At 44.0% G+C, this 19,041-nt stretch overlaps 1 protein-coding gene across 1 annotated transcript in view; it reads left to right on the top strand.

Moving 5' to 3' along the window:
* The window catches only part of LOC129814033 (potassium voltage-gated channel subfamily H member 6-like), a 69,509-nt gene that overhangs the window by 45,733 nt on the left and 4,735 nt on the right, over positions 1–19,041 (top strand). Inside the window, exons 7-11 of the mRNA XM_055866781.1 lie at positions 16,153–16,572; positions 16,813–17,209; positions 17,534–17,733; positions 17,903–18,155; positions 18,781–18,974. Coding sequence (XP_055722756.1) covers positions 16,153–16,572; positions 16,813–17,209; positions 17,534–17,733; positions 17,903–18,155; positions 18,781–18,974 — 1,464 coding nt within the window. The remainder of the gene's footprint in view (positions 1–16,152; positions 16,573–16,812; positions 17,210–17,533; positions 17,734–17,902; positions 18,156–18,780; positions 18,975–19,041) is intronic.

Here is a 19,041-nt window from a genome sequence, read left to right as displayed (position 1 = left end):
GGAACGTGACAATTGTGCTATTGTGTGTGTGTTTTAGTGTTATTTGTAATTTATTTTGTTTCTGCCACCGTCTCTTATGACCGAAAAGAGCTTCTGGATATCAGGACAGAGATTTCTCACCTCGTACTGGACAAAGATTTTTTATTTTACTAGTCGGACGCGAAGAATTGACTTCAGACACCCGACAAGGCCCAAATGCCTGTCATTCGTATGAAGAAGAGACAGAGATATCGGGGACGTAGGTCGCGATGCCTTGTAAGGATCTGACGGTGAGTGAGTAATCCGCCTTTACCATCAGTCCTATTAGCCAACGTGCAATCATTGGATAATTAAATGGATGAACTCCGATCAAGACTATCCTACCAACGGGACATTAATAATTGTAATATCTTATGTTTTACCGAGTCGTGGCTAAACGATGACATGAATAACATATAGCTGGCTGGGTTTCTCATGGCTGGGTATCTCATGATAAGCTGTTGACCACACTATTTACCAAGAGAGTTTTCATCTATATTTTTCATAGCTGTCTATTTACCACCACAAACCGATGCTGGCACAAAGACAGCACTCAACAAGCTGTATAAGGCCATAAGCAAACAAGAAAATGCTCATCCAGAGGTGGCACTCCTAGTGGCCGGGGACTTTAATGCAGGGAAACGTAAATCTGTTTTACCTAATTTCTACCTGTTACATGTGCAACCAGAAGAAAACAACTCTAGACCACCTTTACTCCACACACGTCTACAAAGCTCTCCCTCACCCTCCATTTGGCAAATCTGACCATAACTCTATCCTCCTGATTCCTGCTTACAAGCAAAAACTAAAGCAGGAAGTACCAGTGACTCGCTCAATAAGGAAGTGGTCAGATGATGCAGATGCTAAGCTACAGGACTGTTTTGCTTGCACAGACTAGAACATGTTCCGGGATTCTTCCGATGGCATTGAGGAGTACACCACGTCAGTCACTGATTTCATCAATAAGTGCATCTATGACGTCGTCCCCACAGTGACCGTACGTACATATCCCAACCAGAAGCCATGGATTACAGCCAACATCCGCACTCAGCAAAAGGGTAAAGCTGCCGCTTTCAAAAAGCGGGGCTCTAACCCGGATGCTTATAAGAAATCCCGCTATGCCCTCAGACAAACCATCAAACAGGCAAAGCGTCAATACAAGACTAAGATTGAATCGTATTACACTGGCTCCGACACTCGTTGGATGTGGCAGGGCTTGCAAACTATTACGGACTGCAAAGGGAAGCATAGCCGTGAGCTGGCCAGTGACACAAGCCTACCAGATGAGCTAAATAACTTCTATGCTTGCTTCGAAGCAAGCAACACTGAAGCATCCATGAGAGCATCAGCTGTTCCGGACGACTGTGTGATCACGCTCTCAGTAGCCAACGTGAGTAAGACCTTTAAACAGGTCAACATTCACAAGGCCGCGGGGCCTGACGGATTACCAGGACGTGTACTGACAAGTGTCTTCACTGACATTTTCAACCTGTCCTTGACCGAGTCTGTAATACCAACATGTTTCAAGCAGAACACCATAGTCCCTGTCTGTGCCCAAGAACACCAAGGGAACCTGCCTAAATCTGACCCGTAGCACTCACGTCTGTAGCCATGAAGTGCTTTGAAAGGCTGGTCATGGCTCACATCAACACCATCATCCCAGAAACCCTAGACCCACTCCAATTTGCATACCACCCCAACAGATCCACAGATGATGCCATTTCTATTGCACTCCACACTGCCCTTCCCACCTGGACAAAAGGAACACCTACGTGAGAATGCTATTCATTGACTACAGCTCAGCGTTCAACACCATAGTGCCCTTAAAGCTCATCACTAAGCTAAGGACCCTTGGACTAGACACCTCCCTTTGCAAATGGATCCTGTACATCCTGACGGGCTGCCCCCAGGTGGTAAGGGTAGGTAACAACACATCTGCCACTCTGTTCCTCAAAATGGGGACCTTCAGGGGTGCGTGCTCAGTCTCCTCCTGTACTCCCTGTTCACCCATGACTGCATGGCCAAGCACGACTCCAAAACCATCATTAAGTTTGCCGACGACACAACAATGGTAGGCCTGATCACTGACAACGAAGAAACAGCCTATGGAGAGGAGGTCAGAGACCTGGCAGTGTGGTGTCAGGATAACATTCTCTCTCTCAATGTGATCAAGACAAAGGAGCTGATTGTGGACTACAGGAAAAGGCGGGCCGAACAGGCCCCTATTAACATTGACGGGGCTGTAGTGGAGCGGGTTGAGAGTTTCAAGTTCCTTGGTGTCCATATCACCAACAAACTATCATAGTCCAAACACACCAAGGCAGTCTTGAAGAGGACACGACAATGCCTATTCCCCCTCAGGAGACTGAAAAGATTTGGCATGTGTCCCCAGATCCTCAAAAAGTTCTACAGCTGCGCTATTCAGAGCATCCTGACCGGTTGCATCACAGCCTGGTATGGCAACTGCTCGGCCTCCGACCGCAAGGCACTACAGAGGGTAGTGCATACGGCAAAGTACATCACGGGGCCATGCTTCCTGCCATCCAGGACCACTATATCAGGCGGTGTCAGAGGAAGGCCCTAAAAATTGCCAAAGACTCCAACCAGCCTAGTTATTGACTGTTCTCTCTGCTACCGCATGGCAAGCGGTACCGGAGTGCCAAGTCTAGGTCCAAAAGGGTTCTTACCAGCTTCTACCCCAATGCTATAAGACTCCTGAACAGCTAATCAAATGGCTACCTGGACTATTTGCATTGTCACCCCCCCCCCATTTTTACGTTGCCTCCACCCTCTGTTTATTATCCATGAACATACTCAGTCACTTTACATGTACCTATTACCTCAACTAACCTGTGCCCCCCGCACATTGACTCTGTACCAGTACCCCTGTATGTAGCCTCTCTACTGTTATTTTGTTGTTGCTCCTTAATTATTATTTATTTCTCAGTTATTTATTATTATTAAAAAAAAAATTACTTGAGTTGATTTTATTAAGTACTTTCTTGACACTTATTTTTCTTAAAACTGCATTGTTGGTTAAGGGCTTGTAAGTTGGCATTTCACTGTAAAATCTACACCTGTTGTATTTGGCGCATGTGACAAATACAATTTGATTTGTTTATCAGAAACCTAGAGTGCAGATACTGAACATTTATAGAACAGAATAGAATAACACTTCAGTCTCCCACATCTGAAGTCACTCATAAAATCTGCCCAATAACAGAGTGGCTAAAGCTAACTTGTTGTATTACTGTTATTGCTCTGTGAGTCTGAATAAACCCAGTCCACTGTTGCCTCCCTCTGATGACTCATAATGATATGGCACTTTGTAAAGGAGAATGGGAGAAGATATTTTCACAAGGGTAGCGCTGTTCACGAGAACCCAAGTCAGGTCTTTGCTGGCATAGAATGTTGAAGTAGAATGGGGGATCATTTGTTTCAGGGTGCATCCCAAATGTCACCCTACGCCTTTAGTGCACTACTTTTGACCAGGGCCCATAAGGTTGTGGTCAAAAGTAGTGCACTACACTGAGTGTACCACACATTAGGAACTCAACAGTTTCCCCTGTGAATCATGAATGATCCACCACCCAATGGACATCCAGCCAACTTGACACAACTGTGGGAAGCATTGGAGTCAACATGGGCCAGCATGCCTGTGGAACGCTTTCAACACCTTGTAGTCCATGTCCTGACAAATTGAGGCTGTTCTGAGGGCAAAACAGGGTGCAGCTCAATATTAGGAAAGTGTTCTTAATGTTTTGTTACACTCGGTGTATATAGGGAATAGGATTGGCATTTGGGACACAGACATTGGGTGCACTTTAGGTCATGCACTGTTACAGCTGGTTGGACTAATCTAGAGTGTTGATGAGGTTGGAGGCAGATGAAGGCCCCATCCCTCTTGCTATTGGATGGCTGCCAAGGACTCTGACCTGCTTCAAGGGGAGAGTCAGGGTTTGACTCATCTGGCCTGGAGATGCTTAAGGACCGAGAGAGGAGGTGTCGAGCTGTGATTAATAAGGCATGGTGGCATGAATCCGGTTGACTGGTGGTTCCATTCTCGGAACCATCAGTCAGAATGACAAATCTCTGTAGAGATGCTGATTGAATCCATCTCCCAAACCCCCAAAGTCCCCAAATCACTTATTTTCAATTTAGGATGAAATCAACAGAGAGCAAAAGAATCCATCAATATCTACTGTAGGAAGAGCACTGGAGAGGTATAGCAAGATGCAGTCTGAACTGAAATGTTCATTTTCAGTTTGCAATTGAGGGTAGGAAACAGATACTGACAACATATCCACTTGTTACTCATTTGTGAAGTGCGCAAACAAACATATGAGAAGAGGAGACTCAGTGGTACAAGATAGTCAAGCATCCAGCATTTAAGGCTGCTGTACTTTGCTGCAGGGAACTTTACACATGGTTTCCTCTAATAGTGTGATGTGGTGTTTTTCTAGACTCAACAAAGTTAAGAGAACTCTGCTCTGAAGACATGTCTAATTATGAGTAATTACTGAAGAATAACACAAACATTACCATCAACAACACAATAAGTACTAGTAGTAAAAGATGGTGCCGAAGAACATGGCTGACATTTTACATTCTCCCAACCAATTGTGCAATTTATTACATTTTTTTGCGTTTTGTGTAACTTATTTTTTTTCTTATTGTGTACATAATGTTGCTGCTACCGTCTCTTATGACCGAAAATAACTTCTGGACATCAGAAAAGCGATTACTCACCGTGGACTGGAAGAAGCTTTTTCCTTTAACGAGTCTGACGAGAAGGACATCCTGCTTTCACTGGAACAGGCCCAGATCCACGCCTTTCGCGTGAAGAAAAAACGCCAGAAAAGGGGACGCAGATCGGGGATTCATCTGAGAATCCGGAGGCGAGCGAGTAAACTCCCAATGCCTTCCATTCTCCTTGCTAACGTACATACTATTAAGATTATCTTACCAACGGGACATTAAAAAGTGTAACATCTTATGTTTCACCGAGACGTGGCTGAACGAAGAAACGGACAATATAGAGCTGGCGGGATTTTCCATGCACCGGCAGAACAGAGACGCTACCTCTGGTAAGACGAGGGGTGGGGGTGTGTGTCTTTCTGTCAATAACAGCTGGTGTGCGATGTCTAATATTAAAGAAATCTCGAGGTATTGCTCGCCTGAGGTAGAGTACCTTATGATAAGCTGTCGACCACACTATCTACCAAGAGAGTTCTCATCTGTATTATTCATGGCCGTCTATTTACCACCACAAAGCGAAGCTGGCACTAAGACCGCTCTCAACCAACTCTTTAAGGCCATAAGCAAAGAAGAAAAGGCTCACCCAGAAGCGGCGCTCCTAGTGGCCGGGGACTTTAATGCAGGAAAACTTAAATCAGTTTTACCAAATTTTTACCAGCATGTGCAACCAGGGAAAATAAAATCCTAGACCACCTTTACTCCACATACAGAGATGCATACAAAGCTCTCCTCCACCCTCCATTTGGCAAATCTGACCACAATTCTATCCTCCTGATTCCTGCTTACAAGCAAAAACTAAAGCAGGAAGTACCAGTGACTTGCTCAATACGGAAGTGGTCAGATGACGCGGATGCGACACTACAGGACTGTTTTGCTAGCGCAGACTGGAATATGTTCCGGGATTCATCCAATGGCATTGAGGAACACACCACCTCAGTCATCAGCTACATATCCCAACTAGAAGCCATGGATTACAGGCAACATCCGCATCGAGCTAAAGGCTAGAGCTGCTTTCAAGGAGCGGAAAACTCATCCGGACGCTTATAAGAAATCCCGCTATTGTCACGTCCTGACCATAGTGCTTATGTGTTTTGCTTGTTTTAGTGTTGGTCAGGACGTGAGCTGGGTGGGCATTCTATGTTGTGTGTCTAGTTTGTCTGTTTCTATGTTCAGCCTAATATGGTTCTCAATCAGAGACAGCTGTCAATCGTTGTCCCTGATTGAGAATCATATATAGGTGGCTTGTTTTGTGTTGGGGATTTGTGGGTGGTTGTTTCCTGTGTCAGTGTTTGTGCCACACGGGACTGTGACCGTTGGTTCGTTCATTGTTTTGTATTTTGTCTAGTTTTCGTGTATATTAAATCATGGAAACTTACCACGCTGTACATTGGTCCTCCGATCCTTCTCGCCTCTCCTCGTCCGATGAGGAGGACGACTTAGACTGCCGTTACAGCTATGCCCTCAGACAAACCATCAAACAAGCAAAGCGTCAATACAGGATTAAGATTGAATTCTACTACCCCAGCTCTGACGCTCGTCGGATGTGGCAGGGCTTGAAAACTATTACCGGACTACAAAGGGAAACCCAGACGCGAGCTGACCAGTGACGCGAGCCTACCAGATGAGCTAAATGCCTTTTTATGCTCGCTTCGAAGCAAGCAACACTGAAGCATGCACAAGAGCACCAGCTGTTCTGGATGACTGTATGATAACGCTCTCGGTAGCCAATGTGAACAAAACCTTTAAACAGGTCAACATTCACAAAGCCGCTGGGCCAGGTGGATTACTAGAACGCGTACTCAAAGCATGTGCGGACCAACTGGCAAGTGTCTTCACTGAGATTTTCAACCTCTCGCTGACCGAGTCTGTAATACCTACATGTTTCAAGCAGACCACCATAGTCCCTGTGCCCAAGGAAGCGAAGGTCACCTGCGTAAATGATTACCGCCCCGTGGCACTCACGTCGGTAGCCATGAAGTACTTTGAAAGGCTGGTCATGGTTCACATCAACAGCATCCTCCCGGACACCCTAGACCAACTCCAATTTGCATACCGCAAAAACACCTCCCTCTGAAACTGGATCCTGGACTTCCTGAAGGGCCGCACCCCGGGTGGTAAGAGTAGGCAATGACACATCTGCCACGCTGACCCTTAACACTGGGGCCCCTCAAGGGTGTGTACTTAGTCCCCTCCTGTATTCCCTGTTCACCCACGACTACGTGGCCAAACACGACTCCAACACTATCATTAAGTTTGCTGACGACACAACAGTGGTAGGTCTGATCACCAACAATAGAGAGGAGGTCAGAGAACTGGCAGTGTGGTGCCAGGACAACAACCTCTCTCTCAATGTGAGAAAGACAAAGGAGCTGATCGTGGACTACAGGAAAAGGCTGAAAAGGCCCCCATTAACATCGTCGGGGCTGTAGTGGAGCAGGTCGAGGGTTTTTCAAGTTCCTTGGTGTCCACATCACCAATGAACTATCATGGTCCAAACATACCAAGACAGTTGTGAAGAGGGCACGACAAAACCTTTTCCCCCTCAGGAGACTGAAAATATTTGTCATGGGTCCCCAGATCCTCAAAAGGTTCTACATCTGCACCATCGAGAGCATCCTGACCGGTTGCATCACAGCCTGGTATGGTAACTGCTCGGCATCTGACCGTAAGGCGCTACAGAGGGTAGTGCGAACGGCCCAGTACATCACTGGGGCCAAGCTTTCTGCCATCCAGGACCTATATAATAGGCAGTGTCAGAGGACAGCCCATAAAATTGTCAGAGACTCCAGTCCCCCAAGTTATAGACTTTTTTTCTCTGCTAGCGCACAGCAAGCGGTACTGGAGCATAAACTAGTGCTGCTTGGTGTTTGTTTGTTACCTATGCATAGTCACTTCACCCCCACCTACATGTACAGATGACCTCAACTAGCCTGTACCTCTGCACACTGACTCGGTACCGGTGCCCCCTGTATATAGCCTCGTTATTCTTATTGTGTTACTTTTTATTATTACTTTTTATTTTAGCCTACTTGGTAAATAATTTCTTCTTCTCGAACTGCATTGTTAGTTAAGGGCTTGTAAGTAAGCATTTTACGGTAAAGTCTACACTTGTTGTATTCGGCGCATGTAGCAAATAAAGTTTGATTTGATTAGTAAGACAACAGCAAGAAGTACAGGTGTAGTTTACAACTGTCATTGCAGTAGTATTTGTAGTTAAGTTAGGCAGGGTGGCCCTCTGTTTCTGCTCTCTTGCCAACTGCTTATGGAATTGTATTTGGCTCGACGATGACAGCAATGGAGTTGACAAAAGCACAAACAGATCTGGGACCAGGCTAATAATAATATAATAGGCTGTAGTAACAATACTTCAATACTCCAATGCTGTAGCACAGTACCAGTGGTTAGTAATACAGTAGTAGCAGTAGCCTTAGTAACAGGCTTATTTGGGTCCCATGTCATTTGCCTGACAGTATAACTTGTACCCACATTAGTTCCAGCTGTGCAGAGTACTTAGCAGTATCCCTGGACAGATGTAATGAGCTGAGGGATAATAGTTTCTGCCTCAATAAATACCCAGCAATAAGAGTATGTTATTTGCTCCTCTGCTGCATCAAAGTTGGAATCGAGAGACAGCATCAATCTCCAGGCCATCAGACTGTTAAATAGCCATAACTAGCCGGCTACCACCCGGTTACTGCCCTATATACTTAGACATGGAATCACTGGTCACTTTAATAATGGAGCACTAGTCACTTTAATAATGTTCACATACTGATTTACTCATTTCATATGTATATACTGTATTATATTCTAATGTATTTTAGTCAATGCCACTCCGACATTGCACGTCCTAATATGAATATATTTCTTAATTCCATTATTTTACTTTTTGATTTGTGTGTATTGTTGTGAATTGTTAGATACTACTGCACTGTTGGAGCTGGGAACACCAGCATTTCACTACACCTGCAATAGCATCTGCTAAATATGTGTATGTGACCAATAAAACGTGATTTGATTTGCTCTGACATCATGCTCTACTTCTCCTCAATTCTCTTTCTCTTAGTCCCTCCTTCCTTTTCCACATGACACTTATAGTGTCACTTGCGGCTGTGTTCCATTCCTCTGTATCATATCATGTTCACCTCAGCCTGTTGTTTTTCTTTTAGAAGGTGAGCCCTGGCACACTCTCTCTTGATCGCTCTTTTTTGACCCCTCTCTCTCCACGGTTCTCTTTTAGAGGCAGAAGGGGTCATACCTTTTCCATTCTGCATCAGACCGTATCTAGACCTAACGTAAGAAACACACCTGTGCACTTACTGGGCGTCCTGTAGTCTACTAATACCACGTGTTCACTAGCAAGCAGTGCTGCGCGGTGAAACACTGCTTCCCATTCAGTTTCAATGGAAGGAAAGAGGTGAGAAGCGGAGAGGGCAGGGGACCTTTGGGCGGCGCGAAGATGGCGTGGGAGACAGTGAAAAAGTTACACTTTTCTCAACTTTATGCAAATCACCAGTAGCGACAGGTTACCATTATGAATTTGACACTATGCGACCCAAGGCTGGATACTTTCTTCAGCAAAAATGGCTGACAAAAATACTAGGATGAAAGCAAATGTAAGTGATTATAACATCATAGCGAGTCATGCAAAAAATATACAGTTGAGAGTAGAGGTTGACCGATTATGATTTTTCAATGCCGATACCGATACCGATTATTGGACGATTTATTTAAAAAAAAAATATATATATATATATATATATATATCATACACACACACACATTTTTGTAATAATGACAATTGCAACAATACTGAATGAACAATGAACACTTTTATTTTAACTTAATATAATACATAAATACACACACACAACAAGCACAGAATACCATTTTTAAAATAAAAGACCCCAAAACAAAAAAGATCACATGCAAATTAGATGAAATACAGAATGCATTTGAATCATATTACACAAATCTGTACAAGCAACCAGAGAAGGCAGATGCACAGACAATAGAGCACTTTTTGATCTCACTTGATCTCCCCTCAATTGGGACAGAGCAAAATGATAGGCTAACTTTAGAAATATCCACCGAAGAAATTAATAAAGCAATATCTCAACAAAAAGTCTCCAGGCACTGATGGCTTCCCTTCAGAATGGTTCAAGACCTTCAGAGAACAATTAGCACCTCTACTTAAGGCCTGTTTTAACTGGACTCTGAGGGAGGGTGGTCTCCCACCGTCATGGAGAGAGGCCATCATATCTGTAATCCCAAAAGAGGGTAAAGATAAGAAAGAATGCAGTTCATATAGACCTATCGCAATTCTTAACACAGATTATAAACTATATGCATCAATAATAGCCAAAAGAATGGAGAACATAATCCCAGAATTGATTGACGGAGATCAAACTGGTTTCATACAAAATAGACAAGGACACAAGGACAATTACACAGGACAATATAAGGAGAACACTACATGTCATGGACCACATTACTCAGAATATAGATGCAGAAAAAGCATTTGATTCAGTGGGATGGGATTACCTATACCAAGTTATGGAAAGATTTGGTTTCAACAAAGAAGTGATACAGTGCATCAAAACACTGTATTCATGTCCGACCGCTAGAATAAAGATGAATGGACATTTGACACGAACGATAAAATTAGAGCGAGGGGCAAGACAAGGCTGTAATCTTTCACCCACGCTATTCTCCTTGTACCTCGAACCATTAGCACAGGCAATAAGACAGGACCCAATCTTAGAGGGAATAACAATAAGAGACAGTGAACATAAGATATGCATGTATGCTGATGACGTTCTGTTATTCCTTAAAGACCCAGGCTCAAGCGTACCTAGATTGATGGATGTTCTACAAACATTTGGAACATATTCAGGGTATGTGCTTAACGTACTCAAGACCCAAGCCCTGGTATATAATTATACCCCACAGGAAGAGCTGAAGAGTAGGTATAACATCACCTGGACCTCTTCATCCATTAAATATCTTGGAGTATACCTACCAAAAGATACACCCAAACTTTATGACATGAATTACGATCACATCAACAAGGAAATATATGATGACCTAGACAGGTGGAACTCACTTCCCTTAGATCTTAGTAGTAGAATTGAAACAATCAAAATGAACATCCTGCCGAGGTTACTGTATTTGTTCCAATCACTGCCCATAGAAATCCTACCTAAACAGTTTAGGGAATGGGATAAACGGATATCAAGGTTTATCTGGAACAGTAAGAGACCAAGAACTAGATATACAACATTACAATTACCAAAAAACTGTGGGGGTATGGCCTTACCAAACCTAAAAGATTATTATGTGTCAGCCCAATTGAGACCCCTGGTTTGTTTGTGCAATTCAGAATACGAATCCAAATGGAAAGACATCGAGACTACTTTGACAGAGATACCCATACAGTCAGTTTTGGGAAATAAGGACATGGTAAAAGAAATATACAATAGACAAAATCAGTGGATTAATTTCTCTCTGAAGACATGGTTTAGGGTAGTTAAGCAAAATAATTTAGACAGAGAAATCAAACTGCTGAGTTGGCCCGCATACGTCCCCAGCTTCATCCCTGCAACTCAGGACAGCAGATTTAAACAATGGACGCAGAAAGGCATCACATCATTCAGTACAATTATAAGGAATGGCAACCTAGATAACTTCCAGGACTTAAGTAAAAAAACATGGCTTGGATAAACAAGATTTTTACAGATACCAACAAGTCCGACACTATTTCTTAAGGGAGATAAAAGTGACTGACCCTCGAGCACCTCCAAAATTAATCCAAGTATTCACTAACGCATACAACTTGGGGAGTAACAAAAAAACGATTTCAAATCTCTACTTGGGTATTCAATCCTCAAAGAAACATTCTACAAACTATTGTTAAAATGAAATGGGAGGAGGAACTTAACATTGAAATAACTGATGAAACATGGTTGAACATATTAGAGACTCAACAAAGCTCCACCAACTCAAGATCATGGAGAGAATTCTGCTGGAAGAATGTTATACATTTCTTCATAACACCTAAACTGAAATCAAAACAGACTGGCTCACCACACCCTTGTTGGAGAGAATGCGGTCTATTGAGGGCGGACCACTCTCATATCTTTTGGTCCTGCCCCGCAATCGAAACTTACTGGGGAGAAATAAGATCTGACATTGGAAAAATAATGGGATTTGACATAGAACAAACATTCATTTCTTTGTACTTGGGTGAAATACCTGATAACTTACACAATAGAGAAAAGTACCTCTTGAAGGTCCTACTGGCAGCCAGTAAAAAGGCTATCACTAGGAAATGGCTACAAAAAACCATCCCACAGTGACACAATGGATAGACATTGTAGAAGAAATACACCACATGGAGCGTATGACCTTTGCTTTAAGAACTCAACAGGAGAGAGGTAAAGAATACTGGGAAAAATGGATTTTGTACTTGGAAAAGGTCTAATTCAAAGATGCCAATGTAACTAATATGGTGATATGATGATGAAGGTATGACGTGCACTGTAACTGCCAGATCTTTTTTGTTATTTTATTTTACTTTATTTGTACTTTCTTTGTGTTCCTACAATAAAAACAAAGTATAAAAAAATACATTTTAAAAAAAGCGCTGTCATGCGTTCTTGGAGGAAGTTGTTGATCCTGATTGCCAGCATTATAAGGGACTCGCGGTCCTCTCCCAGTTCATCCTTTATGGAGTTACACAAACTCTGGTGGAAAGCGGCGAGAGTGCGGAACTCAATGGCGAAGTCAGCCACTGGTCTGGCCCCTTGGAGGATATTGAACAGTCGGCTGGCCACTTCTCGTCCGCCGCCTGGGTGGTCGAAGACTCGTCGCAGCTTGTCAGTGAAGGCTAATAATGAGCTGCAGGATGGTGGCTACTGTTCCCACACCGCCGTTGCCCGCGCCAGGGCCTTGCCCAAGGGTAGAGAGATGATGTAGGCGATCATGGCCCGATCGGTTTGGAATGAGGACTGTAGCTCGAACACCAGAGAACACGAAGTGAGGAACCCCTTGCAACCTCCCAGGTGGCTGTCATACCGCTTGGGGGCTGGGATCTTGGGTTCCTGATGCAGGTTCCCTGGAGGAACTAAGGAGACACCTGTAGCACTGGGCGATGAGACTTGGGTATTTACTCCTCCTGGCTTGAGGTTGGACTGTGGTTGTAGGGAGTCTGTAAGTGCCCAGAGGATCTCTGATATTTGGGAGAGTTGTTCTTGCTGCTTGGTGGGTTACAACATTCTTGATCTGGGTGATCTCTGCTGGGTCCATGTTAAGGCAAAAGCTTGCTGTGACGTGATGAGGTTGGACCCAGGCGCAGAGAAGAGACCAGACGAGGAATCAGTGGTTAAGGTTAAACACTTTACTGAGAAACCGTTGCTGCAGGATCACAGTACACTAGACCAACAACAACCATTAAGTCTGGAAACCTCACTCAGGAAACGACCACACACACAGTAACCAATTCAAGCTCCTGCAAAGGACAAAAGAAAAGACTCCTTTTTTTACGGAAATCATAATGAGTAAATAGGACACACCTGAGTGGCGTTAATATCTCTAGGACGATCTCTGCCGCACTTTGGTGACAGGTGGAACCATGACAATTACTCTTTACCCTTCTAATAACCAGACCTTCATACAAACATGTTATGCTGTATTCTTGACGCACAATCAAACGGGCTGCTATATGCTACCATATGCTGCCAGCACGCCCACAAGCGAGCCACTCTGGGTAGCCTAAGCGGCACGCTGCAATTTACCATGTGCTAGTGAACACGACCCGTAACAAATCAATTGTCCCAGTTGCAACGCATTTAGTACATGTCCCAGTTGCAAAATTCCCTGGAGGATCCCAGGAGCGATTGTCCTCCTTGGAGTACGAAGTAGAATATTCAAACTATCCAAGAGGAGGGAGAGCTGATTTCAGCTGAACACCAAGACATCAGAGAGTAACCAGAGATCTGAAGAAAGCTGATGGTGGTGGAACTAAAGAAAACATCTCAGGGAGACCTGCCACCAGGTACCTGGGTATTTGTTAACGGTGACACTTCTGGAAGAGAGGATCACATCAGTGTCCTTGGCATGATGTCTATGACAATGTTTGCTGGTGTGAGGGGTTCCTTTGAGGGGAACGAGGGGACATGACTGCCTACTCTGGGTTTGAAGCTGCTGAACAAGTTTCTTTGCTTTACTTTTCGTCCTGCTGGTTCTCCCACACCTGGCCTATTGGACGGAAATAGTCCGTGACTCTCAGAAAGGGCAGATAGGTGGGGAGGAGGTTAGAGAGAGGGAGTTTGTGGCAGGTTGGGAGGCTGTGAAATGAGGGAGACAGGGTAAGCCCTATGGTTTAGGCTAGGGGGACACGAGTGAAAATATAAATGATCAAATATCAGTATATTAACATGTCAATGTTTTTTGAAAATCCTGTGGAATTAGCTTTTTCTCACAACTGATAATTAACATGGAAATCACTTTGGTGACCGAAAAAGTTGCCCATATTCCAGTAAATCACACTCCCAGTCATGAAAGGATACGTCATAGCCCAGATACAGGAATAGAAACATGAATAATAAATGGTCTTACTTCTCAACTGGGTTGTCGATAGCAAGAGCCTTAGTGCTGCAGTTATGTTCATTACTGGGTGGGGAAAGTTTGATGTTCTCTGTTCAAGCTAAAACGTAATTAATTTGCTAGCTAGCTATTTGCTGCCTGTTCCGGATGTGCTGTAATTTCTCATTCCGACTGATACGTAATGAGCAGGAGAAATATCGAATGATAATGTAAGTTAATCATGTTTGCGTGTTTCTGGTTTTCAGAGTCTTTGCATGTGTACACTATGTGTGAAGCAGTCTGTCGGCCTACAGTGGATTAATAGACTTTAAAGGAATGATTGAAATCACTTTCTATCATGGAGAATAATACACTTGGCAGTTAGGTACTTGACGGATTTACAGTTCTGTAATAGACAGTGGAATCATTAGTTTTGGCCAGCAGTTTCCCAGACAGGGCCAACCATCAGATATACTTGAGTGAGTTCTGATTGGGTGTTGATGGGTGATTGATGTTGGCCTGATACCAGGCCAACATAAACCATTAATCACCTAGATGACCCACCCTAGTCACTATCACACCCCAACCAACATAGAGAATAAACAGCTCTCTATGGTCAGGGCGTGACAGACATCACACAAGGAGACGAGCCACAAATCATAGGGCTAATGCCGGTCACGTGATTCAAGATGCTTTAGCTGAAGATACAATAACAAAAACAATGTGAAAGTAAGAACACATGAAGTAGCAGAGGATGTATGTTATATCTTCGTCATTAATTTCCATTCATATTTTGGTGCAAGGAGGAGGTTTGATATTTATAAGAAGCTGTCAACTTGTGTGTACAGTTCTTAGATTTCGTCTGTCATATTCTCTTTGGTGAAGCGGCCTAAAGGCTGGAGCCACCTGCTCCTCTTCACCAGTCACTGCTTACACACTGACTAGGGCCCTCACTGTCACGCCTGCTCCCGCTCTTCCCCCCTGGCGCTCGAGGGTGCCAGGTTGCCCTGCATTACACACACCTCTTTCCCTCGTCACGTGCATCAGTGATCATATGGACTCACCTGGACTCAATCACCTGTGTTATTTCCTTCCCTATATCTGTCTGTTCCCCAGCTCTATTCCCCGCTTCCTCATTAATGTTCGTATGTCATTTTGTTACCTGTTTCTGACGCTGGTCCTGTCCGGTTCCATGTCTGTGCTATATTAAATGTTCCACTCCCCGTACCTGCTTCTCATCTCCAGCGTCGGTTCTTACACTCACAGGTCGGACACTCTCTCATCTTGATTTCAATATGTAACAAGAGTGATTTATAAACCATACTACACAAGAAACTGACTTTTCCCAGTCCCACATACACAACATGCTATATTCCTACTCAAACACATTCAGGAAGTTTAGTCTAAAATGGCCATAATCAATCATATGAAAATTAGATCCTACCAGACCATGACCAAATTGTTGGAATTTAGTTTTCATACAGTTTTTCATGAGCTCCATTACCGTTTCAAGCACTATAATGAACAAGTGGTTTGTGATTGTGTTGAAGCCTAATGGCTACTGTCAATCATCTACTGTTTATGTATGGGGGCTCCCATCCTATTCGTATGACATAAATCTCATGTGGGCCTTAAGTTAAAAAAAAAAAAAGATAAAAATGTCCAAAATGAAACAAATAATGACATTCACACCCTGTTTAGAAGACAGGTTCCTCTCTTGGTCATCAAATTCGACAGAATTTCACCTTTCGATCTTCAGTTTCATTACACATCTCCTCTCTTCTTCCCAAGGTCCTCTCACTAGGCCCAGATGTCCTACCAGAGTACAAGCTCCAGACCCCCCGCATCCATAAATGGACCATCCTGCACTACAGCTCCTTCAAGGCAGTGTGGGACTGGGTCATCCTGCTCCTGGTGATCTACACAGCCATCTTCACACCCTACTCCGCGACCTTTCTCCTCAGTGACCAGGAGGAGGCAGCCATGCAGACCTGCGGTTACTGCTCTCCACTGAACGTGGTGGACCTCATCGTGGACATCATGTTCATCGTTGACATCGTCATCAACTTCAGGACGACATACGTCAACACCAACGACGAGGTGGTCAGCCAGTCGCAGCGGATTGCCGTGCACTACTTCAAAGGCTGGTTCCTCATAGACATGGTGGCGGCTATTCCCTTTGACCTGCTCATATACCGCTCTGGAGAAGAGGTGAGGAGACCTTGGTGGAGTGGTTTTTAATGCCCTAATAGTATCATTGTTGTACCTAAATGCTGCTACGAGCTACTGTTTTAAGAGCCTGTGCAAGATTTTCCTGTAAAAAATATTTCTTTCTTCTTTCCTAAGTAAACTGACACAGTATTATAATCAAAAGAGCTTGGTTGTATGGCTGGGTGTTCTGCATGTGCGAATGACCTGTGTTGGACATATTTCTTACCTGTACCCTTTAAGACAACAACCCTGATTGGCCTGTTGAAGACTGCTCGGCTTCTGCGATTGGTGCGTGTAGCTCGGAAGCTGGACAGATACTCTGAGTACGGAGCGGCCGTCCTCTTCCTCCTCATGTGCACCTTTGCCCTCATCGCTCATTGGCTGGCCTGCATCTGGTACGCAATTGGTAACGTGGAGCGTGCAGGAGCAGCCCGGATTGGCTGGTTGGACTCTCTGGGGGACCAGCTCGGAAAGCCCTACAATCAGACTATACCAGGGTCAGGTCCCTCCATCAGGGACAAATATGTCACAGCACTCTACTTTACCTTCAGTAGTCTGACCAGCGTGGGCTTCGGGAACGTCTCACCTAATACCAACTCTGAGAAGATCTTCTCTATCTGTGTAATGCTCATTGGCTGTAAGTCCCAATTATAAACCCTCAATACACAAATAAATATTGCTTAATACACAGGTGATGTTACTGTTAACACATGACATGGATGGGGAATGTAAGTATTATGTGTATTGGACGTATTGGACAGCCACATCTCGTGTCCACTGTCCAAGGCAATTCTTCCCCAGGGAAGATTATGTTCATTTTATTGTATCTTATTTAATAATATAAAACACTACATTTTGATTACAGGCACAAAATCTTCATGTTTTTCTAGCATTATAATTTTACATGCTTATTTTTTGGGTAATATGCTCAGTCCCCTCTATTCTCTCTGTGTGTCTACAGCTCTCATGTATGCCAGCATTTTTGGTAACGTGTCAGCCATCATCCAGCGGCTGTACTCCGGCACAGCTCGCTACCACACCCAGATGCTGCGGGTCCGAGAGTTCATCCGCTTCCACCAGATCCCCAACCCACTGAGGCAGCGGCTGGAGGAGTACTTCCAACATGCCTGGTCCTACACTAACGGCATTGATATGAATGCTGTGAGTCATAAACACACTTGTGCGAACACACATGCACACACACACCGCTACTTGTTTTGGTCATGTAAGTGTGGCGAAATGGACACATTTATGTAGTAAAAAGGCAACACACAGTGGTGGACACAAAGACAAACCAGCTGATGTGTCTCCGCTCCTCTATGTTGTCCAGGTGCTGAAGGGCTTCCCAGAGTGCTTACAGGCTGATATCTGCCTGCACCTCAACCGCACCCTGCTGCAGAACTGTAAGGCCTTCAAAGGCTCCACTAAGGGCTGCCTGCGGGCCCTGGCCATGAGGTTTAAGACCACCCATGCCCCGCCAGGCGACACCCTGGTCCATGTCGGTGACGTCATCTCAGCCCTCTACTTCATTTCCCGTGGCTCCATAGAGATCCTGAGAGGGGATGTGGTGGTGGCCATCCTGGGTAGGATATCATCTAAACTGCATTTCCATATGGCACAATAAAGATTTACTTGACTTGACTTGCAGTGGATTTCAACCTGTACTGTATATATATACTTGTACATATTGCTATTGTTATTTTACTATTGCTGTTTAATTATTTGTTACTTACATGATTTATTTTCAATTTTTTACTTAACACTTATTTTTCTTAACTTCTAAAAGCATTGTTGGTTAAGGGCATGTAAGTAAGCATTTCACTGTAAGGTCTACACCTGTTGTATTCGGCGCATGTGACAAATACATTTTTATTTGATTTGATATATTGTTGCAGAGGCTTTTAACAGTCTCTCTCATCTCCTCCACTCCTTGAGATATGCCCTCATAGCCCTCCACAATGTTTAGTCGAACAGCCTCACCTGGTGGTTGCTATGGGTTAGTCACAAGAATATGAGAGAGCGCATTCACTCAGAAACCTTGTAAATCGCTATAAATGAACATAGAACAAGTAAATTAGATATGAATTATTAACACATTGTCTCTGAATATCCACAATATCAGAAGCACATAATGTATCCATAGATATGCTATCATCAATGTATCTTCTCCTGTGCATCCAGTAAACAGTCTCTCATTTCCCCCTGCAGGTAAGAATGACATCTTCGGAGAGCCCATTAACCTGTATGCCTGTCCAGGGAAGTCCAATGCAGACGTGAGGGCTCTGACCTACTGTGACCTCCATAAGATCCACAGGGAGGACATGCTGGAGGTGCTAGATATGTATCCCGAGTTCTCTGACTACTTCTGGGGTAACCTGGAGATCACGTTCAACCTCCGGGATGTGAGTTGGCTTTTTGTTACAGAATTTTGTTTTGAATGCCTTGCTAGAAACATGTCATCCAGGGGAA

The sequence above is a fragment of the Salvelinus fontinalis genome, chromosome 17 (genome assembly GCF_029448725.1).
Source record: "Salvelinus fontinalis isolate EN_2023a chromosome 17, ASM2944872v1, whole genome shotgun sequence".
Classification (NCBI taxonomy): domain Eukaryota; kingdom Metazoa; phylum Chordata; class Actinopteri; order Salmoniformes; family Salmonidae; genus Salvelinus; species Salvelinus fontinalis.
Note: the sequence above shows the minus strand (reverse complement) of the source record. Positions and strands in the feature narration are given on the sequence as shown.